General features: G+C 59.6%; 1 protein-coding gene across 1 annotated transcript; it reads left to right on the top strand.

Annotated features, from left to right (window-relative positions):
- Positions 1-290: 290 nt before the first annotated feature.
- On the top strand, positions 291-6,420 carry LOC309604222 (cyclin-dependent kinase 16-like; the record flags this gene model as incomplete). The annotated part of the gene is given in 9 exon segments (XM_082339156.1): positions 291-411; positions 2,029-2,126; positions 3,984-4,089; positions 4,874-4,916; positions 5,123-5,213; positions 5,426-5,472; positions 5,474-5,504; positions 6,142-6,189; positions 6,293-6,420. Coding segments are annotated over 8 exon segments (575 nt in total), but the record flags the coding sequence as incomplete, so codon positions are not given.
- Positions 6,421-20,722: the final 14,302 nt, after the last annotated feature.

Here is a 20,722-nt window from a genome sequence, read left to right as displayed (position 1 = left end):
ATTCCCCCCCCCTGTTCCCCCCATTGCCCCCCCCAGGGACCCCAATTCCCCCCCCCAAGGACCCCAAATCCCCCCCCCAGTGTCCCCAGTTCCCCCCAGTTCCCCCCATTCCCCCCTCAGGACCCCCAATTCCCCCCCAGTTTCCCCCCAGGACCCCAAATCCCCCCCCAGTGTCCCCAGTTCCCCCCCATTGCTCCCCCCAGGGACCCCAATTCCCCCCCCGGACCCCCCCCCCCCCCCAGCGTCCCCAGTTCCCCCCAGTTCCCCCCGTAAGCCTCCCCCCATCCCAGGCCTGGCCCGGGCCAAGTCCATCCCCACCAAGACCTACTCCAACGAGGTGGTGACGCTCTGGTACCGGCCCCCCGACATCCTGCTGGGCTCCACCGAGTACTCCACCCAGATCGACATGTGGTGAGCGGGGCTCGCGCGGGCCTCGCACGGGGGCCGGGGGCTCGCACGGGGCCTCGCACGGGGGCCGGGGGCTCGCACGGGGGCCGGGGGCTCGCACGGGGGCTGGGGGCTCGCACGGGGCCTCGCACGGGGGCCGGGGGCTCGCACGGGGGCCGGGGGCTCGCACGGGGGCTGGGGGCTCGCACGGGGCCTCGCACGGGGGCCGGGGGCTCGCACGGGGCCTCGCACGGGGGCCGGGGGCTCGCACGGGGGCCGGGGGCTCGCACGGGGGCTGGGGGCTCGCACGGGGCCTCGCACGGGGGCCGGGGGCTCGCACGGGGGCCGGGGGCTCGCACGGGGGCTGGGGGCTCGCACGGGGCCTCGCACGGGGGCCGGGGGCTCGCACGGGGGCCGGGGGCTCGCACGGGGCCTCGCACGGGGGCCGGGGGCTCGCATGGGGGCCGGGGGCTCGCACGGGGGCTGGGGGCTCGCACGGGGCCTCGCACGGGGGCCGGGGGCTCGCACGGGGGCTGGGGGCTCGCACGGGGCCTCGCACGGGGGCCGGGGGCTCGCACGGGGGCTGGGGGCTCGCACGGGGGCCGGGGCCTCGCACGGGGGCCGGGGCTCGCACGGGGGCTCACACGGGGGCTCGCACGGGGGCTGGGGGCTCGCACGGGGGCCGTGGGCTCGCACGGGGCCTCGCACGGGGGCCGGGGGCTCACATGGGGGCTCGCACGGGGGCCGGGGGCTCGCACGGGGCCTCGCACGGGGGCTCTCACAGGGGCCGGGGGCTTGCACAGGGGACTCACATGGGGGGCTCGCACGGGGGCCGTGGGCTCACATGGGGGCTCGCACGGGGGCTCTCACAGGGGCCGGGGGCTCGCACGGGGGCCAGGGGCTTGCACAGGGGCTTGCATGGGGGGCTCGCACGGGGGGCTCGCACGGGGGCTTGCACGGGGGCCGGGGGCTCGCACGGGGGGCTCGCACGGGGTCTCACATGAGGGTTTGGGGGCGTCGCACGAGGGCTGGGGGTCTGGGATGGGGGGAGGGGGGGTTGGGGATGGGGAGGGGTCCTCGCCTGAGGGCTGGGGGCTCTCACAGGGGCCGGGGGCTTCGCATGGGGGCTGGGGTCCTCGCATGAGGGTTTGGGGGCTCGCACGAGGGTTTGGGGGGGTTGGGATGGGGGGGGGGGTTGGGGATGGGGAGGGGTCCTCACCCGAGGGTGAGGGGCTTCACACGAGGGCTGGGGGCTTCGCACGGGGGCTGGGGGGGTTGGGATGGGGCTGGGGGTCTGGGATGGGGGGTGGGGTGGGGATGGGGAGGGGTCCTTGCACAAGGAGGGGGAGCCTTCGCACAAGGGGGCTTCGCACAAGGGTCAGGGGCGTCACACGAAGGTTGGGGGGGGTTGAGATGGGGGGAGAGGGGGGCTTTTGGGATGGGGAGGGGTCCTCGCACGAGGGCCGGGGGCTTCGCACGAGGGGGCTTCGCACGGGGGCCGGGGGCTTTGCACGAGGGCTGGGGAGTTGGGATGGGGGGAGAGGGGGGGTTGGGGATGGGGAGGGGTCCTCGCACGAGGGGGAGGGGCTTCGCCCGAGGGCCGGGGGCTTCGCACGAGGAACCCTGGCCCGGGCGCCGCAGGGGCGTGGGCTGCATCTTCTCGGAGATGGTGACGGGGCGACCGCTCTTCCCCGGCTCCACCGTGGAGGAGCAGCTTCACTTCATCTTCCGGCTGCTGGGTGAGCGGGGGCGGGAATCCGGGGGGGCGGGGGGGAACTGGGGGGAATTGGGGGGGGTTGGGGGAAATTTGGGGGAATTTGGGGAAAATTGGGGGGGTTGGGGGAAATTTGGGGGAAATTTGGGGGGATTGGGGGAAATTTGAGGTTTTGGGGGAAATTTGGGGAAATTTGGGGGTTTGGAGGAAATTTTGGGGAATTTGGGGGAAAATTGGGGGAAATTTGGGGGTTTGGGGGAAATTTGGGGAAAATTTGGGGGTTTGGGGGAAATTCAGGGGGGGTTGGGGAATTCAGGGGGATTTGGGGGAAATTTGGGGGGAATTTGGGGATTTGGGGAGTTTTGGGAGGAATTTGGGGAAAATTTGGGAGAATTCAGGGTGATTTGGGGGAAATTTAGGGAGAATTTGGGGGAATTGGGGGGAATTTGGGGATTTGGGGGGAATTTGGGGGGTTTGGGGGGAAATTTGGGGAGTTTGGGGGAATTTGGGGGTTTTGGGGCAAATTTGGGGAATTTGAGGGATTTGGGGGGAATTTAGGGGGATTTGGGGGAAATTTAGGGAGTTGGGAAATTTGGGGTGAATTTGGGGGAATTTGGGGGAATTTGGGGGAAATCTGGGAGGAATTCAGGGGGATTTTGGGGGGTTGGGGGGAAATTGGGAAATTTGGGGAGTTGGGGGGGCAAATTTGGGGGCAATTTGGGGGTTTGGGGGAAAATTTGGGGAAATTTGGGACAAATTTTGGGGGAATTAAAGGGATTTTGGGTTTGGGGGAAATTTGGGGATTTGGGGGATTTTGGATTTTGGGGTGAATTTGGGGGAATTTGGGGGGTTGGGAAATTTGGAGGGAATTTGGGGGATTTGGGGGGAATTTGGGGGAAATTTTGACAGATTTTGGAGAAATTTGGGGAGAATTTGGAGGTTTGAGGGAAATTCGAGGGGTTTGGGGGAATTTGGGGAGTTGGGAAATTTGGGGGAATTTGGGGGAATTTAGGGGAAATTCTGATAGATGTGGGGTAAATAGAAGGGTTTGGGGGCAAAATTTAAAGAATTTGGGGGAAATTTGGGTTTTTTTGGGGAATTTGGGTTTTGAGCAAATTTGAGGGGGTTTTGGGCAAATTTGGGGGGAATTTGGGGGAGTGGGGGGAATTCAGGGGATTTGGGGCAAATTTGGGGGGGTTGGGGGAAAATTTGGGGGAAAATCCGGGGAATTTGTGGTAAATTAAAGGGTTTGGGGCAAATTTTGGGGGGGTTTGGGGCAAATTTGAGGGGAATTTGGGGTTTTTGGGTAAATTTGATGGGATTTAGGGCAAATTTGGGTGATTTGGGGGAAATTTGATAGGAATTCGGGGTTTTGGAGTAAATTTGGGGGGATTTTGGGAAATTTGAGGGGATTTTCAGCAAATTTGGGGGAATTGGACAAATTTGATGGGAATTTGGGGTAAATTTGGGATTTTGGGCAAATTTGGGGGAATTTGGGCAAATTTGATGGGAAGCTGGGGTTTGAGGGTAAATTTGGGGGGATTTTTGACAAATTTGGGGGAATTTGGGCAAATTTGATGGGAAATTTGGGGGTTTGGGGCAGATTTGGGAGGATTTTGGGCAAATTTGAGGGGAATTTTGGCAAATTTGATGGGAATTTGGGCTTTTTTGGACAAATTTGGGGGATTTGGGGCAAATTTGAGGGGAATTTTGGCAAATTTGATGGGAATTTGGGTTTTTTTGGGCAAATTTTGGGGGATTTGGGGCAAATTTGGGGGCATTTGGGGCAAATTTGCTGGGAATTTGGGGGTTTGGGGCAACTCTGGGGAACGCGGGGGGCTTTGGGGCGAATGTGGGGGATTGGCGCGGCCCCGCCCCGCAGGGACGCCGACGGAGGAGACGTGGCCGGGGATCGGGGCCAACGCCGAGTTCCGGGCCCACAAGTACCCGCCCTACCCCCCCGAGGGGCTGCTGCACCACGCCCCACGGTCTGCCCCACGGAGGGGGGGCTGCCCCATAGCGGGGGGTCCTGACCCATGGGGGGGGTCCTGACCCATGGGGGGGTCTCTGCCCCATAGCGGGGGGTCCTGACCCATGGGGGGGTCTCTGCCCCATAGCGGGGGGTCTCTGCCCCGTAGGGAGGTCTGTGCCCCGTAGGGGGTCCCTGCCCCATAGCGGGTGGTCCCTGCCCCATAGCGGTTCCCTGCCTCATAGCGGGGGGGTCCCGGCCCCCTAGGGGAAGTCTCCACCCCATAGCGGGGGGGTCCCTGCCCCATAGGAGGGTCTGTCCCCCATAGGGGGGGTTTCTGCCCCATAGTGAGGGGTCTCTGCCCCATAGCAGGAGGGTGTCAGCCCAATAGAGGGGGGGCCCCTGCCCCATAGCGGGGGGTCCCTGCCCCATAAAGGAGATCTCTGCTCCATAGGGGAGGTCCCTGCCCCATGGGGGGGGTCCCTGCCCCATAGGGGGATCTCTGCCCCATAGAGGGGGGCCCCTGCCCCATAGAGGAGATCTCTGCTCCATAGGGGAGGTCCCTGCCCCATGGGGGGGGGTCCCTGCCCCATAGGGGGATCTCTGCCCCATAGCGGGGGGTCCCTGCCCCATAGAGGAGATCTCTGCCCCATAGGGGAGGTCCCTGCCCCATGGGGGGGGTCCCTGCCCCATAGAGGGCGTCTCTGCCCCATAGAGGGGGGCCCCTGCCCCATAGGGGGGTCCCCGCCCCATAGCGGGTCCCCGCCCCATAGCGGGGGGTGCTGACGCCCCTCCCCCCCCAGGCTGGACGCGGACGGCGCCGACCTGATGGGGCGGCTGCTGCAGGTGAGGGGGGGGCGGGGCCGGCGGCGGGCCCCTCCCCCACCCCACCCCATTGCCCCTCCCCCCCATGGGTGGGGCCCACCGCGGCCACGCCCCCCCCTCCCCCCCAAGCCCCCCCCGCCGGGGGTGGGGCTGGGGGGTGGGGGGGGGAGGGGCGTGCCCCCGCCCCGCCCCCCGCTGCGGGCGTGCCCTGACGGGGGGCGGGGCAGTTCGAGGGGCGGCGGCGGCTGCCGGCGGCGGAGGCCATGTTCCACCCCTTCTTCGCCTGCCTGGGGCCCCGCGTCGCCACCCTGCCCGACAGTGAGTGGGCGGGGCCGGGGGGCGGGGCTTCGGGGGGCGGGGCGTGGGGGGCGGGGCTGGGGGCGGGGGCGTGGGGCGCGGGGTGGGGCACCCAGTGGGGGCGGGGTGGGAAAAGGGGGGTTGGGGGCGGGGCTTAGTGGGGCGGGGCTTAGTGGGGCGGGGCTTAGTGGCCACGCCGCCCCCCGTGACGTCAAGCCCCGCCCCCCCCGCAGCCACCTCCATCTTTGCGCTGAAGGAGATCCAGCTGCAGCAGGAGCCGGGGGCTGCGGGCGGGGCCCCTCCCCCACCCCGGTCAGCACCCGCCCCTCCCCCACCGCCCCCCCACCCCCACCCCCAAATCCGTGTGTCCCGCCCCCCCCCCCCCCCCAAATCCAGGGAACCCCCCCCCCACCCCCATCCCCCCAAATCTGGGACCCCTCCCCCCAAAACCTTGGGGATCCCCCCCTCCCCCACCCCTGTGCCCCCCCCAAATCTTGGGGATCCGCCCCTCCCCCCCCGAAATTTGGGACCCCCTCCCCCAAAATATTGGGGATCTGCCCCTCCCCCACCCCCCCCGCCCCCCTCCCCCAGTCTTGGGGATCCTCCCCTTCCCCACCGACCTCCACCCCCCCAAATCTGGGACCCCTCCCCCCAAACCTTGGGGATCCCCCCCTCCCCCACTGAACCCCTCCCCCCAAATCTGGGACCCCTCCCCCCAAAACCTTGAGGATCCCCCCCTCCCCCGCCCCCCCGGACCCCCCCAAATCTTAGGGATCCGCCCCTCCCCCACCCTCCCCACCCACCCCAAATCGTGGACCCCTCCCCCCAAAATCTTGGGGACGCCCCAAAATCCAGGCCCCTCCCCCAAACCCACCCCCCCCAACCTTTGGGGACCCCTTGGGCCCCCCCCGCCATTTCGGGGCCCCCCTCACCCCTCCCCCACCCCCAGGTTCCTCCGCTTTTCGGGTGCTCGACACCGAGTTCTGACGCCGGGCAGGTAAAGCCCCTCCCCCACCCCCCCAAATCGAGGGGACCCCCCAAATTTGGGGGGGCCGCCATTTTGGGAGGACCCCCCCCTTCAGCCTTTCTTCTCCCCACAGCCCCCGGATCGCTGCTGCGCCCCTCCCCCCCCAAATGGGAGAGGGGGGGTCCCCAAAATGGGGGAGGGGCTCCCCCAAACTGGGGGGGAGGGGCCCAAACTGGAGGGGTCCCCCCCAAAAACGACGCCCCCCCCTCCCCCCCCTTGAACTGGTACCACGGCCCCTCCCCCGAAGAGCCGCTGCGGGATTGAGGGGGGGGCAGTCACATGACCCCCTGCCATTTTGGGGCGCCCCCCCCGTTTTTTGGGGGGGGTCCCTCGATTTTGGGGTCCCCCCTCCCCCGATTTCCTTCGAGTTTTTATTTTTTCAAGGCAATATTATAAATAAGAGTCTCTATTGGCCCCTCCCCCCGCAGGGGGCGGGGCGTGGGGGGGCGGGGCTCCCCGGGGGGGCGGGGCCGCGCCCTCCTGAGCTTACTCCGAGGTTACTCCGGGGTTACTCCGAGGTTACACCCACTTTACGCCAGGGGTTCTTCACCTGCGGGGGTTGGGGGGGGTCCCGGGGTGTGGGGAGCTTACTCCGTGGTTACTCCCACTTTACACCAGGGTTACTCCCGGGTTACTCAGGCCCCACTCTCCCTTTACTCCAAGGCAGCTCGGGCCCAGCCCTGCGGCCACTCCTGCCCTACTCCAGCCTTACTTCACGGCTACTCAGCCCCTCCTCGCTCGCTACTCCAGCGCTACTCAGCTCTTACTCCTTGGTTACTCAGCCACTGCTCAGCTGGGGGCTGCCTTCCCCCCCCCCCCCCGGGTTGCTCATGGGGTCCTTACTCTGAGTTTACTCAACCCTTACGTTGAGGTCATTACTTTACTCCCAGGCAGAACTTACTCCAGGGTTACTCATGGGGCTCCTTCCTCTGAGTTTACCCAGCTCTTACTCGGAGGTTACTCGGTACTCTGCTCCTAGTCAGAACTTACTCCAGGGTTACTCATAGGGGCCCTTACTCTGGGCTGACTCAGCTCTCACGGGGGGGTTGGTTGGTACTTGACTGCTACTCACCCCTTACTCCGGGGTTACTCCGCACGGCTCCTCCTCCGCCCCGTTCCTTTGCCTTTCCGCCGCTCTTTACGGCGGCGCTACTCCGCCCTTCCTCAGAGGTTACGTGCTTGCTCCTCCATCGCTGCCCGGCTCCTCGGCGCAGCTACTCAGCCCTTACTCAGAGGCTACTCAGCCCCTGCTGCCTTTTGCTACTCGCTAGTTACTGCTTTAATCCCAGGTCCTCTCTTCCGCGGAGCCCCACTCCAGCGTTACACACAGCCTGGGCTGCTCCCCCCTTACTCAGAGGTTGCTCAGCCCTTACTAACAGGTTACTTGCCTCTTAACGCCAACTTGCTCCGCACTCGCAACTGGGTGCCTGTGGCGACTCCGAAGGGACTTTAGGCCTTCCGTAACGCTTACTCAGAGGTTACTCCGAGGTTACTCCATGCCATGTCTTTACTCGGAGGTTACTCAGCCTTGGCTCTGCTGTTTCCTGCTCTCCAAGCCCTTCCTCCAAGGATACTCATCAGCTACACCCCCCCGGGGCTGCTTGCCCTGGCAGTACTCACCCTTTACTCTGAGGTTACTCCACCTCCCAGGTGCGCTCAGCCCATCTTCTGGGGTTTGCCGCTGTTACTCCGAGGTTACTCACCCTTTGCTATAGTCCGGCATCTTACTCGAGGGTTGTTAAGTTGAAGTTACTCAGCCGCTACTACAGGTTGCAACTTACACTGAGGTTGCAAAAGTTATCCAGTACGCTGGGGGTGGGCTCCTCCTTACTCCAGAGTTGCTCAGCCTTTACTCCAGGGTTACTATGTACCCCATGGCCACACAATCGTTACGCCGAGGCCAACCCTTGCTCCGGAGTTACTCACCCCTTACTCCAAGCCCACCCTGCCACCTCTTCTGACTCCAGGGTTACCCAGCCCCCCCCCCCCCCCGGGCTACTCACACGTTACTCCAGGGTTACTCTCACTTTATGCCGAAGCGACAGTTAACTCTGGGTTTAATCCCACTTTACTCCGAGGTTACTCACCCTTCACCATGGGGCTCCACACTACTTTAGGGTTACACACACTTTACGCTGAGGTCACACTTTACTCCAGGGTCACTCACGGGCTACTCTGGGCTTACTCCCACTTTACTCCAGGGTCACTCCCTCCTCCAGGTTTACTCCCCCTTTACACTGTGGTTACCCCTGCCCTGATCCCTGCACCACTTTGGGGTTACACCCACTTTACACCGAGGTGACACTTTACTCCGGGGTCACTCATGGGCTACTCCGGATTTACTCCCCCTTTACTCCATGGTTACTCATCTTCTGCCCTGAGCCATGCACCACTTTGGGGTTACACCCACTTTACACCGAGGTGACACTTTACTCCGGGGTCACTCATGGGCTACTCTGGGGTCACTCCTCTGAGTTTACTCCCCTTTACTCCACGGTTACTCGCCCCCTGCCCTGAGCCCCACACCACTTTGGGGTTACACCCACTTTACACCGAGGTCACACTTTACTCTGGGGTCACTCATGGGCTACTCCGGGTTTACTCCCCCTTTACTCCCCGGTTACTCCCCCCGCCCTGAGCCCTGCGCTACTTCGGGGTTACACCCCCTTTACACCGCGGCCGCCCTTCCCCGGGGCCGCTCGCCGCCTCTACTCCCCCTTTACACCGCGGTTACTCGCCCCTCGCTCCGCCCCGCCCCCCCGCGCCCAGCACCGCTCAGGATTGGCCCCCGCCGCCCCCATACGTCCCGTGCGTGTACATATGTATATAAGGGGGGGCGGGGCTTTTTATATAGGGCGCGGCTCGGCCCCGCCCCCTCCGGCCCCTATAGCGCGCGGGGAGGGGGGCGGGGCCTCTACAGTGCCTGGGGGGAGGGGCTGAGCCCTATAGGGGGCCCCTATGGGGGGGGAGGGGCCCTATAGGGGCTCCGGGGGGGGGAGGGGGGGCCCTATAGGTGCTACGGGGGGGGGAGGGGTGAGGAGACGGCGGACGGGAGCCCCTATAGGTTCCCCCCTCCCCTCCCCCCCTCCCCCCCGGGGGTGACGTCATGGGGGCGGGGCGGGGGCGGGGCGTTGCGGCTGTACGGGACGGACCATTAAAGGCTCCCCCTCCCCCCCCCATGGTTTCTCCCGTGCGGGGGGGGAGGGGGAGGGGCGGGTCCCGCCGGGCGGCCAATGGCGTGGCGGCGCCGGCGTGACGTGCGGTGACGTGGGCGGTTGCTAGGGGCGGGGCACTGCGCCGCGCGGGTGAGTCGTCGCTGGCGCGGCTCCTGTCGCGATAGTCGCGGCTCCGGCCGCCCCGGGTCGCGTTCCCCCCCCTCCCCCCCCGGGGGTGTGTGTGTGATGTCATCGGGGAGTCACAGGGAGCGGGGGTTTCCCTGAGGGCTGTGACGTCATAGCGGGCCTGGGTGAGGCGCCCCCAGGGCCGGGGGGGACCCCGAACCCCCCCCCCCCAACCCCCTGGGCCCCCCCAACCCCGGGGGGACCCCAAACCCCCAGGGACCCCCAGCCCCATGGGGGGGCCATTGCCCCTGGGACCTCATTTGGGGGGGTGGCACCCAGGGGTGGGGGTCCCCCGTTCCCCTGGAGCCCATTTTGGGGGGGTCCACCCATGGGTGGGGGTCCCCATCTCCCCAGGCCCCCATTTGGGGGGGTTTCACCCATGGGTGGGGGTCCTGACCCCCCCGCAGTGGTGGTGGTGGCGTCGCCTTCGCCGACCCCGAGGGCCAGCGCCGCCCTGCGCGCCGTGGGCGGCGAGGGGGGGCCGGGGGGGTCCCTAAGGGGCTTGGGGGGGCCCTGAGGGGGTCTGGGGGGGCTCTAAGGGGGTTTGGGGGTCCCTAAGGGGCTTTGGGGGGGTCTGGGGGGTCACTTGGGGGGTTTGGGTGTCCCTAAGGGGGTCTGGGGGGGCCCTGAGGGGGTCTGGGGGCCATTTGGGGGGGTCTGGGGGGGCCCTGAGGGGGTCTGGGGGCCATTTGGGGGGGTCTGGGGGGGCCCTGAGGGGGTCTGGGGGGTTTTGGGGGGGCCCTGAGGGGCTTTGGGGGTCCCTAAGGGGCTCTGGGGGGACCCTGAGGGGGCTTGGGGGGCTCTGGGGGGGCCTAAAGGGGTCTGGGGGGGCCCTAATGGGGTCGGGGGTCCCTAAGGGGCTTTAGGGGGGGTCTGGGGGGGCCGGTGGGGGGGGGTCCCAGGGGTGCTGGGGGGGGGCTTTTGGGTGGGGGTGGGGGTCCCATGGGTGCTGGGGGGGTCTTTTGGGTGTTTGGGGGGGGCTCTGGGTGCTGGGGGTAGGGGCACCCATGGGTGCTGCCCCCCCCCCAGGAACCAGGGGGGCTACGGCGAGCGCTTCCCCTCCGCCTCCTATCGCGACGACTACGACAACTGGGGGGGGGGGACACACCCCAAAAATGGGGGGGAGAGGGGAGCCCCCCACCCCCTCACCCATCTCGAGCCCCCCCAAAGGGGGCGGCCCTCCCCAAACCCCCATTTTGGGGGGGTCCAGGATGCCTTCACCCCCCCGAATTATTTTGGGGGGGTATGTCGCAGAGCCCCTCCCCCCCCTTTTGGGGTCCCTGCCCCTCCCCCCCAAATTTTAGGGGGGGTTGGGGTCCCCCCCGTCTGCCATTTTGGGCGCGTCTCTGATCTCCTCGTCCCCACCTTGGACCCTCGCTGCTGGATTTCGGGGGGTGAGGGGCTCCCCTCCCCCCACCCCGGATGGATGCCGAAGGGGGAGGGGCACAGGATGGGGGTGCCCCCCCCCCCCCAATTTGTACTCCCCCGGGGGTTATTAAAGGTCCCCCCCCTCCCCCCCCCAGGGTTGCATCTCCGCATTGGTTCTTTTGGGGGGAGGGGTCCTGCTCCGAGGTGGCATCTCCGGGGGGTTCGGGACCTGCAAGGTTGGGGGGTGGGCGCTCCTGGGTGGTCCTGCTCCACCATTGGTCCTCCAGGGTTGGGGTGTAGTTGGTCTTGGGTTGTCCTACTCTACTCTTGGTCCTCCATGGTTGGGGTGTAGCCTCCCTTGGGTTGTCCTGTTCCACCATTGGCCCTCCGTAGTTGGGGTGTAGCCTCCCCTGGGTGCTCCTGCTCCATCACGGCTTCTCCAGGGGCTTTATGGTGGTGCTGCTCCACCATGGCTCTCCATCGGGCGTCCCTGCGCCACGGCTCCTCCACGGCCCTCAGTCCTTCACCTTTGAGGACCCTTTCCCAGGAGATCCCCCTCCAAGAACTTCCCTGGGGACTTGACCTCGGACCTACCCCGTACCCCTCAAGCTCCGGAGTTCCACCGCGTTGACATCACGGCGCCGCCAACCTTGACCTCGCCGAGACGTCCCTCCGCCTCGGCGAGCTTCGGATCCCGCCCCGCGCCTTCATCGGCTTGCAGAAGCGATCCAGCGCGTTCAACCGATCGACCGGCCGAGCTTCTCCTTCGTCTTCCCGACCGGGAGATCCCCCGCGCGCCAATCCGCCGGATTCCTTGAAGAAGGGCTGTGATTGGGCAACTGGGGGACGCCGTGGTGAGGACACGAGAGGTCCTGGCACCAGCAGGAGGGCTCTGGGTGGCCACGGGGAGGTGGCAGGGGCCGGGGCCGGGGCCAGGAGCATCTTGTGTGGCCAAAGCCTCGTTTTTAGGGTCCGAGCCCTCCTTTTTAGGGTCCAAAATCTCCTTTTTAGGGTCCAAATCCTCATTTTTAGGATCAAAACCTCCCTTTTTAGGGTCCAAATCATCATTTTCAGGGTGCAAACCCTAATTTTCAGGGTGCAAACCCTTCTTTTAGGACCTGAAGCCTCATTTTTAGGGTCTAAATCCTCCTTTTTAAGGCCCGAATCCTCATTTTTAGGGCCCAAAGTCTCATTTTTAGGGCCCAAGCCCTCCTTTTTAAGGCCCGAATCCTCATTTTTAGGGTCCAAAGCCTCATTTTTGTGCTCCAAACCCTCCATTTTAAGGTCCGAAGCCTAATTTTTTGGGTTGAAACTCTCCATTTTAGGGTTCAAACCCTTCTTTTAGGGCCCAAAGCCTCATTTGTAGAGTCCAAAGCTTTGATTCTAGGGTCCAAGCCCTCATTTTGAGGGCCCAAACCCTCCATTTTAGGATCCAAACCCTCAGTTTTAGGGTCCAAACCCCATTTTTAGGGCCCAAAGCCTCCATTTCAGGGCCCAAATCCTTATTTTTATGGTCCAAACGCTCATTTTTATGGTCTAAACCCTCAATTTTAGGGTCCAAACCCCCCTTTTAGGGCTCAAAGCCTCCTTTTTAGGGTGTGAATCCTCTTTTTTAGGGCCCGAATCCTCTTTTTTTAGGGTCTAAGCCCTCATTTTTAGGGTCCAGACCCGTCTTTTAGGACCCAAAGCGTCATTTTTAGGGCCCAAACCCTCATTTTCAGGGTCCAAATGCTCATTTTTATGGTCTAAACTCTCCTTTTTAGGTTCCAAACCATTCTTTTAGGGTCCAAACCCTCGTTTTAGGACTTGAAGCCTCATTTTCACGGCCCAGAGCCTCATTTGTAGAGTCCAAAGCTGTGATTCCAGGATTGAAACCCTCATTTTTAGGGTCCAAACCCTCCTTTCTATGTCCAAGCCCAAATCTGCATTTTTATTGTCCAAATCCCTTTTTTTGGGGCCCAAGCCCTCATTTTCAGGGCCCAAACCTCCTTTTTAGTGTCCAAGCCCTCCATTTTAGGGACCAAACCCTCATTTTTAGTGTCTAAACCTCCTTTTTAGGGCCCGAATCCTCATTTTTAGGGTCCAAACCCTCCTTTTTAAGGTCCAAAGCCTAATATTTTTGGATGGAAACTCTGCATTTTAGGGTGCAAACCCTTCTTTTAGGGCCCAAAGCCTCGTTTTTAGCGTCCAAAGCTTTGTTTCCTAGGTCCAAAGCCTCATTTTTAGGGTCCAAGACCTCATTTTCAGGGCCCAAACGCTCATTTTTATGGTCTAAACTCTCATTTTTAGGTTCCAAACCATCGTTTTAGCGTCCAAGCCCTCATTTTAGGGCCCAAGCCCTCATTTTAGGGTCCAAACCCTCATTTTTAGGGTCCAAACCCTCTTTTCTGGGTCCAAGCCTTGATTTTTAGCATCCAAATCCTCATTTTTGTTGTCCAAATCCCTTTTTTAGGGTCCACCCCCTCCATTTTAGGGCCCAAAGCCTCCTTTTTAGAGTCCAAATCCTCATTTTTAGGGTCCAAATCCTCATTTTAGGGTCCAAGCCCTCATTTTTAGGGCCCAAAGCCTCATTTGTGGAGTTCAAAGCTTTGATTCCAGGGTCCAAGCCCTCCTTTGTAGGGCCAAAGTCCTCCTTTTTAGGGTCCAAACCCTCCTTTCTATGGTCCAAACCCTCCTTTTTAAAGTCCAAAGCCTAATTTTTTGGGTTGAAACTCTCCATTTTAGGGTCCACACCCTTCTTTTAGGGCCTAAAGCCTCATTTGTAGAGACCAAAGCTTTGATTCTAGGGTTGAAACCCACCTTTTTAGGGTCGAAACTCCCATTTTTAGGGTCAAACCCCTGAGTTTGAGGGTTCAAATCCTCCTTTTTAGGGTCCAAACCCTCATTTTTGGGGTCCAATTCCTCTTCTATAAATTCCAAGCCCTGCTTTTAAGGTCCCAAGCCTCACCTGAGGGCCCAGAGCGTCATTGTTTAGGCCCAAAGTACGATTTTGATGGTCGAACCCCTTATTTCTAGGATCCAAAGGCTGATTTGGGGCCCCAAATCCTCCGTTTTTAGCTTCCGAGGCTTTTTCAGGGCCCCAAGCCTCATTTTTAGGGCCCAAAGGCCCATTTTTGAGGCCCAAATTCTCCTTTTTAGGTCCAAAATCTCATTTTTAGCCTCCAAACCTCGCTTTTATTACCCATAGCCTTTTTTTTTTATGGCCCACAGTTTCATTTTGAGGGTTTAAACCCTCATTTTTAGGGTGGCAAGTTGCAATTTAGGGTCCAAAACCGCACTTTTACTTGCCAACGTCTTAGTTTTGGCTTCCAAAGCCTCGTTTTCACTTGCCAAAGTCTTCGCTTTGGCTTCCAAAGCCTCGTTTTTACTCGCCAATGTCTTTGCTTTGGCTTCCAAAGCCTCATTTTAGAATCACAGAATGGTTGGGGTTGGCAGGGAGCTTAAAGACCATGTGTACATGAAATAATTAAATTAAATTATATTAAATTAAACTAAACTAAATTAAACTAAATTAAATTAAAGAATGAAATGAAAGAATGAAAAGAACAAAAAATGAAACTAAATGAGAGAAACGAAATTAAATTAAAGAATGCAATGCAATAAATTAAATAATATGTAAGAATGAAATGAATTAAATAATATGAATGAAATGAAAGTACGGAATGAAAAAATGAAATGGAAGAAATTAAGGAATGAACTGAAAGAATGAAATATAATGCAATGAAACGAAAGAATGACAAGAAAGATTGAAAGTAAATGAGAGAAATTAAATTAAATTAAATTAAAGAATGCAGTGAAATGAATGACAAGAATGAAACTAAATGAGAGAAATTAAATTAAATTAAAGAATGACAAGAAATAATTAAACTAAATGAAATGAAATGAAATGAAATGAAATGAAATGAAATGAAATGAAATAAATGAAATGAAAATGCAGTGAAATGAAAGAATGACAAGAAAGAATGAAACTAAGAGAAATGAAATGAAATAAAAGAATGGCATGAATTAAATAATATGAAAGAATGATGTAAAACGGTGAAAGGGAAGAAACGAGAAGAAGGAACGGAAGGAAGGGAGATAAGGAAACGAGTGAACGAAATAATGAAATTAAAGAATGAACGATGTAACGAAATGAAATGAAAGAAAAATCAAAGCGCAGAATGGTTCGGGTTGGGAGGGACCTTAAAGACCATCTGGTTCCTCCCTGCCATGCCCAGGGTCACCTTCCAGTAGCCCAGGTTGCCCACTGGGCCGCGACCCCTTCCAGGGATGGGGCCGTCCCGTGCCCACTTGCCCACGCCGCTGGTGAGGCAGCCCAGGCTCTGGGGGGCCGCCTGGGCCACCAAGCGCACGTTGCCGGCTCGTGGCCAACTTTTTATCCCCCCAGCCCCCCCCCAGTTTTCTCTGTACTCAAGGCAGCGACACCAAAACCCCCCGGTGCCCTTCCGACGCCTTGACGTGCCCACTCCTGGCGTAGTCTATGCCGAGGATACGCGGAACCTCTGGACCAGTCCCACCAGTACGCTTGTGCCACTCGTTTCCAGCTAAGGTCATCTCCGACGCCGTCCTTGGGATCGCGCCAAGAAACGTGGCTGGGTTCCGCCGCTTCAGAGCGTGACGGCGCGGCGGCGGCTGCCCCAGCTTTCTATTCCCGTGGCCGTCAGGGTTTTATCGGGCCCCGGTTGGTGGCAAATCCAAACCGCGGTGCCCGCGTGGGTCGCTAGGGCGAAATTTTCACTCCGTCCCCGCCGAAAGACCTCATCGTGCTCTACAACTGCCTGAGAGGAGGTTGGAGAGAGGCGGGGGTCGGGCTCTTCTCCCAAGGAACAAGCGATGGGATGAGAGGGAACGGCCTCAAGCTGCGCCAGGTTTGGGTTGGGTATTGGGAAAAATTTCTTCCAGGAAAGGGCTGTCGGGCATTGGCACAGGCTGCCCAGGGCAGGGGCTGAGTCTCCATCCCTGAAGGTACCTAAAAGATGTGTAGATGTGGTGCTCAGGGCCATGGTTTAGTGGTGGCCTTCGGTTTGCAGTTGGACTTGATGATCTTAAAGGTCTTTTCCAACCTCAACGGTTCTACGATTCTGCCTTCTCCCTCTTTTCCCTCTTCTCCTCCCTCTTTTCCCTCCTCTCCTCCCTCTTTTCCCTCCTCTTCACCCTTGTCGAGGACTGTTGGGGAACCAGAATTCTCTCGACATTGCCGTTCTAACGCCATCTTCTGGGTTCGACATCCAGCCCCCGACGAAACCACCACAGGACGCCCGTGCAGAGACGAGGACAGGAAAGGCGGGACCACGAACTGCACGCACGCCTGCGCAGAGACCAGGGCGCGAAAAGCAGAAGCGCAAACTGCACGTACGCAGACCCGTTCTGCGCATGTGCACGGCCCTATAAAAGGACTGCGTGCGCCTTTTGAGGCTCTCTCTCTCTTCGCCCTCTGCTCCTCTCTTTCTCTTCTCGTCCTACACCGTGCACCTCCTTGGAAGCTGCTCCTGCGGACACAGAGACAGGACCGACTGGACCTTTGATCGACGGGACAACGCCGGACTCGGAGTGGCGGTAGCTAGTTCCCCTACGTGGCTCTTTTCTCACCCGCCTGAGCATGCTTTTTCCATTTTTCTCTCTTTTTCCCTTTCTTTTTTTTTTTTTTTTTCCTTTTTTTCCCCCCATCTCCCTACCCGGTCCTCACCCCTTCGTTCGCCAAAATAAAGTCAAAAGGTTGTACGGCATTTGACCTCGTTTGCGTCTTAATCTCGTCCTTGGGATCGTATCGAAACCTCTCCCGACTTTGGATCAGGACATTTTTAATTGGCGTCACGGACAGGATCCCCTGAGACGAGAGTGCCATACTCCCTTGCTGTGGTGTGCTGTGTGATTGTGGGTGAAGGAGACGTACGAGCAAGTACGAAGCGAGTGCGGAGTTCCGATCCGCGGTTCTGCTCTCCCGCGAGGGAAGCAGCCGGAGACGAACGAAGCGTGAGGAGGGAGTGGATGTTGGTTCTTTGTGCATAACTTACAGAGTAGCGTACGGTTTGGCCTCCTGGGAGCGTATAGGGGGAGCTTGGATACTGAAGCGTGACCCTCTCAGGATGACAGCCCCCTTTGTAGGTGATGGCAGCCCGCAAGGCAGTCAATGTTTGTGACGATGTGCTTTCGCTGGATGAAGGGACAGAGAAATTGTATGGCCACTTGCAGGCGCCTCTACCTTCTTCTGGCCTCCTCTTGCCTCCTCCTCCACCTCCTGCTCTTGCTTCCTCTTGCCGCCCGCTCCCTCCTCCACTTCCTCCTGCTCTTGCCTCCTCCTCCTCTTGCCTCCTCTTGCCTCTGCGTGCATCCTCCTCCTCTTGCCTTCGCTTGCTTTTCCTTGCCTGCTCTTGACTCCTTCTCCTCTTGCCTCCGCTTTCCTCCGCGAGGAGAAGGGAAGAGGAGGAGAAGGAGGCAAGAGTCTCAAAGAGGGAGGAAGAGGAGGCAAGAGGAAGAGGGGGAGGATGAGGAGTAGAGAAGAAGAGTCAGGAGAAAGAAGACAAAGGAGGAGCAGGAGGAGGAGGAGGAGGAGGAAGGCAGAGGAAAGAAGAGGAGGCTGAGGAAGTGGAGGCAAGAGGAGGCAAGAGGCGTCAAGAGTTGTGGAGAGGAGGCGCGTGAGGTGGAGAAGAAGAGCGTGTCAAGAGGAGGGAAGAGAAAGGCAGAGGGGTGTTAGGAGGCAGAGGTAGCAGGAGGCAAAGGGAGGCAAGAGGCAAGGGAGGAGGCGGCAAGAGGAGGCAACGGGGCAGGGCCAAAGTAGAGGCACGAAGAGGGCAGAGCAGGAGAGAGGAGGTAGAGGAGGAGGAGGCAAGAGGAGGAGAAGGAGGAGGCGGCAAGAGGAGGCGAAAGAGGTGGAGGCCCGAAGGTGCCGTAGGAGGCAAGAGGAGGAGGAGGAGGATGGAAGAGGAGGCAATGGGCGAAAGCAGGAGGAGGAAAAGGCAAGAGGCCGTAAGAGGAAGGACTAGGAGGAAGAGGAAGAGAAGGAGGCAAAGGAGAAGGCAAAAGGGTGTCAGGTGAAGAAAAGAGGAGGAGGAGGAGACTGAGGCAAGAGGAGGCAAGGTGTGGGAAGAGAGGCGGTAGGAGGCTGCAGCAGAAGAGAAGGGAAAGGCAAGAGGAGGCAAGGTGAGGCCGCATGTGGCAATTAAACACGGACTCCGCATATAAGTTTAGGCAGTAAGACAAGCGAAGACGACGACGACAATGGCAATGGCGATGATAACACTTAATTTTTACATTCTATTCCTTTTATAATATGAGATAGTGTTCACGAGCAAGTAAAACCCATTTCATTGGCTACTGTCTTTTGTCCAGGCGTCTCTTCAGTGTTACTTATTGGTTCTTCAAGCTGGTGCCCGCGAATTCCTCTTTCAGGGAGGTATCCAATCTCATCCTTATTTTTCTGCCTCTAAGTTTCACAACCTTGTTTGTAACAAGGCTCAAAGGCACAGCTGCATCTCGTCAAAGTAAAACACTATCTCATTTATTCCCACAGCTGCAGGAGGAGGAAAAGGAGGAGGAGGAGGCAGCAGGATGTCCCAAGAGGCAAGAGGAGGCAAGAGGAGGAGGAGGAGGCAAAAAGGAGAGGCAAGAGGAGGACAGAGCAGGAGCCAGAAGGTAAAGGAGGAGGAGGGAAGCAAAAGCGGAAAAGGAGGAGAGGCGAGGATGCGAGCTGAGGTAAGCAGGAGGCAATAGGAGGCGGAGGAGGAGGCAATGGGCGAGAGCAGGAGGAGGGCAAAAGAGGAGGCGCGAGGAGGAGAGAGCAGGATCGCGGAGGGAAAGGAGGATGAGGCAAAAGGAAGAAGAAGAGAAGGAGGCTACAGGACGCCGTAAGGCGCAAGAGGAGGCCAGAAGATGTCAGAGGAAGAGGAGTGGTAGGAGAAGGAGGGAGGAGGCGGTGGAGTCAACGGGAGCAAGAGGAAAGAAGCTGAGGAGGGAGGAGGCGAGTGCAGGCAAGAGCAGGCCACAGGAGGCAAAAGGCAATGGCGTCTTCCTCCTTCTTGTGCCTCCTCTTGCCTTTGATTGCCTCCTGCTGCCCTCTTCTGCTCTTGCCTCCTGCTGCCTCCTCTTGCCTTCTCCTTCTCCTCTGCCTCCTCCTCTTGCTTTCCCTTGCCTCCTTTTCTCTCCTCCTCCACTTGCCTCCTTTTGGCTTCCTTCTCCTCCTCCTCTTCCCAACACTTGCCTCCTCCTCCTCCTCCTCTTGCCTCCTGCTCCTCCTCCTTCTGCCTCTTGCTTCTCTTGCCTCTTGCCTCTTCTTCCTTCTCGCTCCTCGCGCCTCCCCTTGACTCCTCCTTCTCTTGCCTCCTCTTGCTCCCTCCTCCTCCTCCTCTTGCCTCCTCCTTCTCCTCCTCCTCCCGTTGCCTTCTCCTCTCGCCTACTCTTGACCCTTCGTGCCGCCTCCTCCTTGGCCTCCTCTTGCCTCCTCCTCCTCCTCCTCTTCCTCTTTCTTCTCCTCCACCTCAGCCTCTTCCTCTTGCCTCTCTTCGCCTCCGCCTCTTCCTCCTCCTTTCGCCTCCTTTTCACACATCATCCTCTTGCCTCCTCTTCTGCCTCCCCCTCTTGCCTAATTCTCATGCTTCCTCCTCCTCCTCCTCCTCTCTCTCTTCCTCTTGCCTCCTCTTGCCTCCTCCTCCTCCACCTCCTGCTCTTGCTTCCTCTTGCCTCCTGCTCCCTCCTCCACTTCCTCCTGCTCTTGCCTCCTCCTCCTCTTGCCTCCTCTTGCCTCTGCGTGCATCCTCCTCCTCTTGCCTCCTCTCTCCTCCTCCTCTTGCCTTTGCTTGCTTTTCTTTGCCTGCTCTTGCCTCCTTCTCCTGTTGCCTCCGCTTTCCTCTGGGAGGAGAAGGGAAGAGGAGGAGAAGGAGGCAAGAGTCTCAAAGAGGGAGGAAGAGGAGGCAAGAGGAAGAGGGGGTGGATGAGGAGTAGAGAAGAAGAGTCAGGAGAAAGCAGGCAAAGGAGGAGGAGGAGGAGGAAGGCAGAGGAAAGAAGAGGAGGCTGAGGAAGTGGAGGCAAGAGGCGTCAAGAGTTGTGGAGAGGAGGCGCGTGAGGTGGAGAAGAAGAGCGTGTCAAGAGGAGGGAAGAGAAAGGCAGAGGGGTGTTAGGAGGCAGAGGTAGCAGGAGGCAAAGGGAGGCAAGAGGCAAGGGAGGAGGCGGCAAGAGGAGGCAACGGGGCAGGGCCAAAGTAGAGGCACGAAGAGGGCAGAGCAGGAGAGAGGAGGTAGAGGAGGAGGAGGCAAGAGGAGGAGAAGGAGGAGGAGGCCCGAAGGTGCCGTAGGAGGCAAGAGGAGGAGGAGGAGGATGGAAGAGGAGGCAATGGGCGAAAGCAGGAGGAGGAAAAGGCAAGAGGCCGTAAGAGGAAGGACTAGGAGGAAGAGGAAGAGAAGGAGGCAAAGGAGAAGGCAAAAGGGTGTCAGGTGAAGAAAAGAGGAGGAGGAGGAGAATGAGGCAAGAGGAGGCAAGGTGTGGGAAGAGAGGCGGTAGGAGGCTGCAGCAGAAGAGAAGGGAAAGGCAAGAGGAGGCAAGGTGAGGCCGCATGTGGCAATTAAACACGGACTCCGCATATGAGTTTAGGCAGTAAGACAAGCGAAGACGACGACGACAATGGCAATGGCGATGATAACACTTAATTTTTACATTCTATTCCTTTTATAATATGAGATAGTGTTCACGAGCAAGTAAAACCCATTTCATTGGCTACTGTCTTTTGTCCAGGCGTCTCTTCAGCGTTACTTATTGGTTCTTCAAGCTGGTGCCCGCGAATTCCTCTTTCAGGGAGGTATCCA

The sequence above is a fragment of the Platalea leucorodia genome (assembly GCF_965183815.1).
Source record: "Platalea leucorodia genome assembly, contig: HAP1_HAP1_SCAFFOLD_476, whole genome shotgun sequence".
NCBI classification, from domain to species: Eukaryota; Metazoa; Chordata; class Aves; order Pelecaniformes; family Threskiornithidae; genus Platalea; species Platalea leucorodia.
Note: the sequence above shows the minus strand (reverse complement) of the source record. Positions and strands in the feature narration are given on the sequence as shown.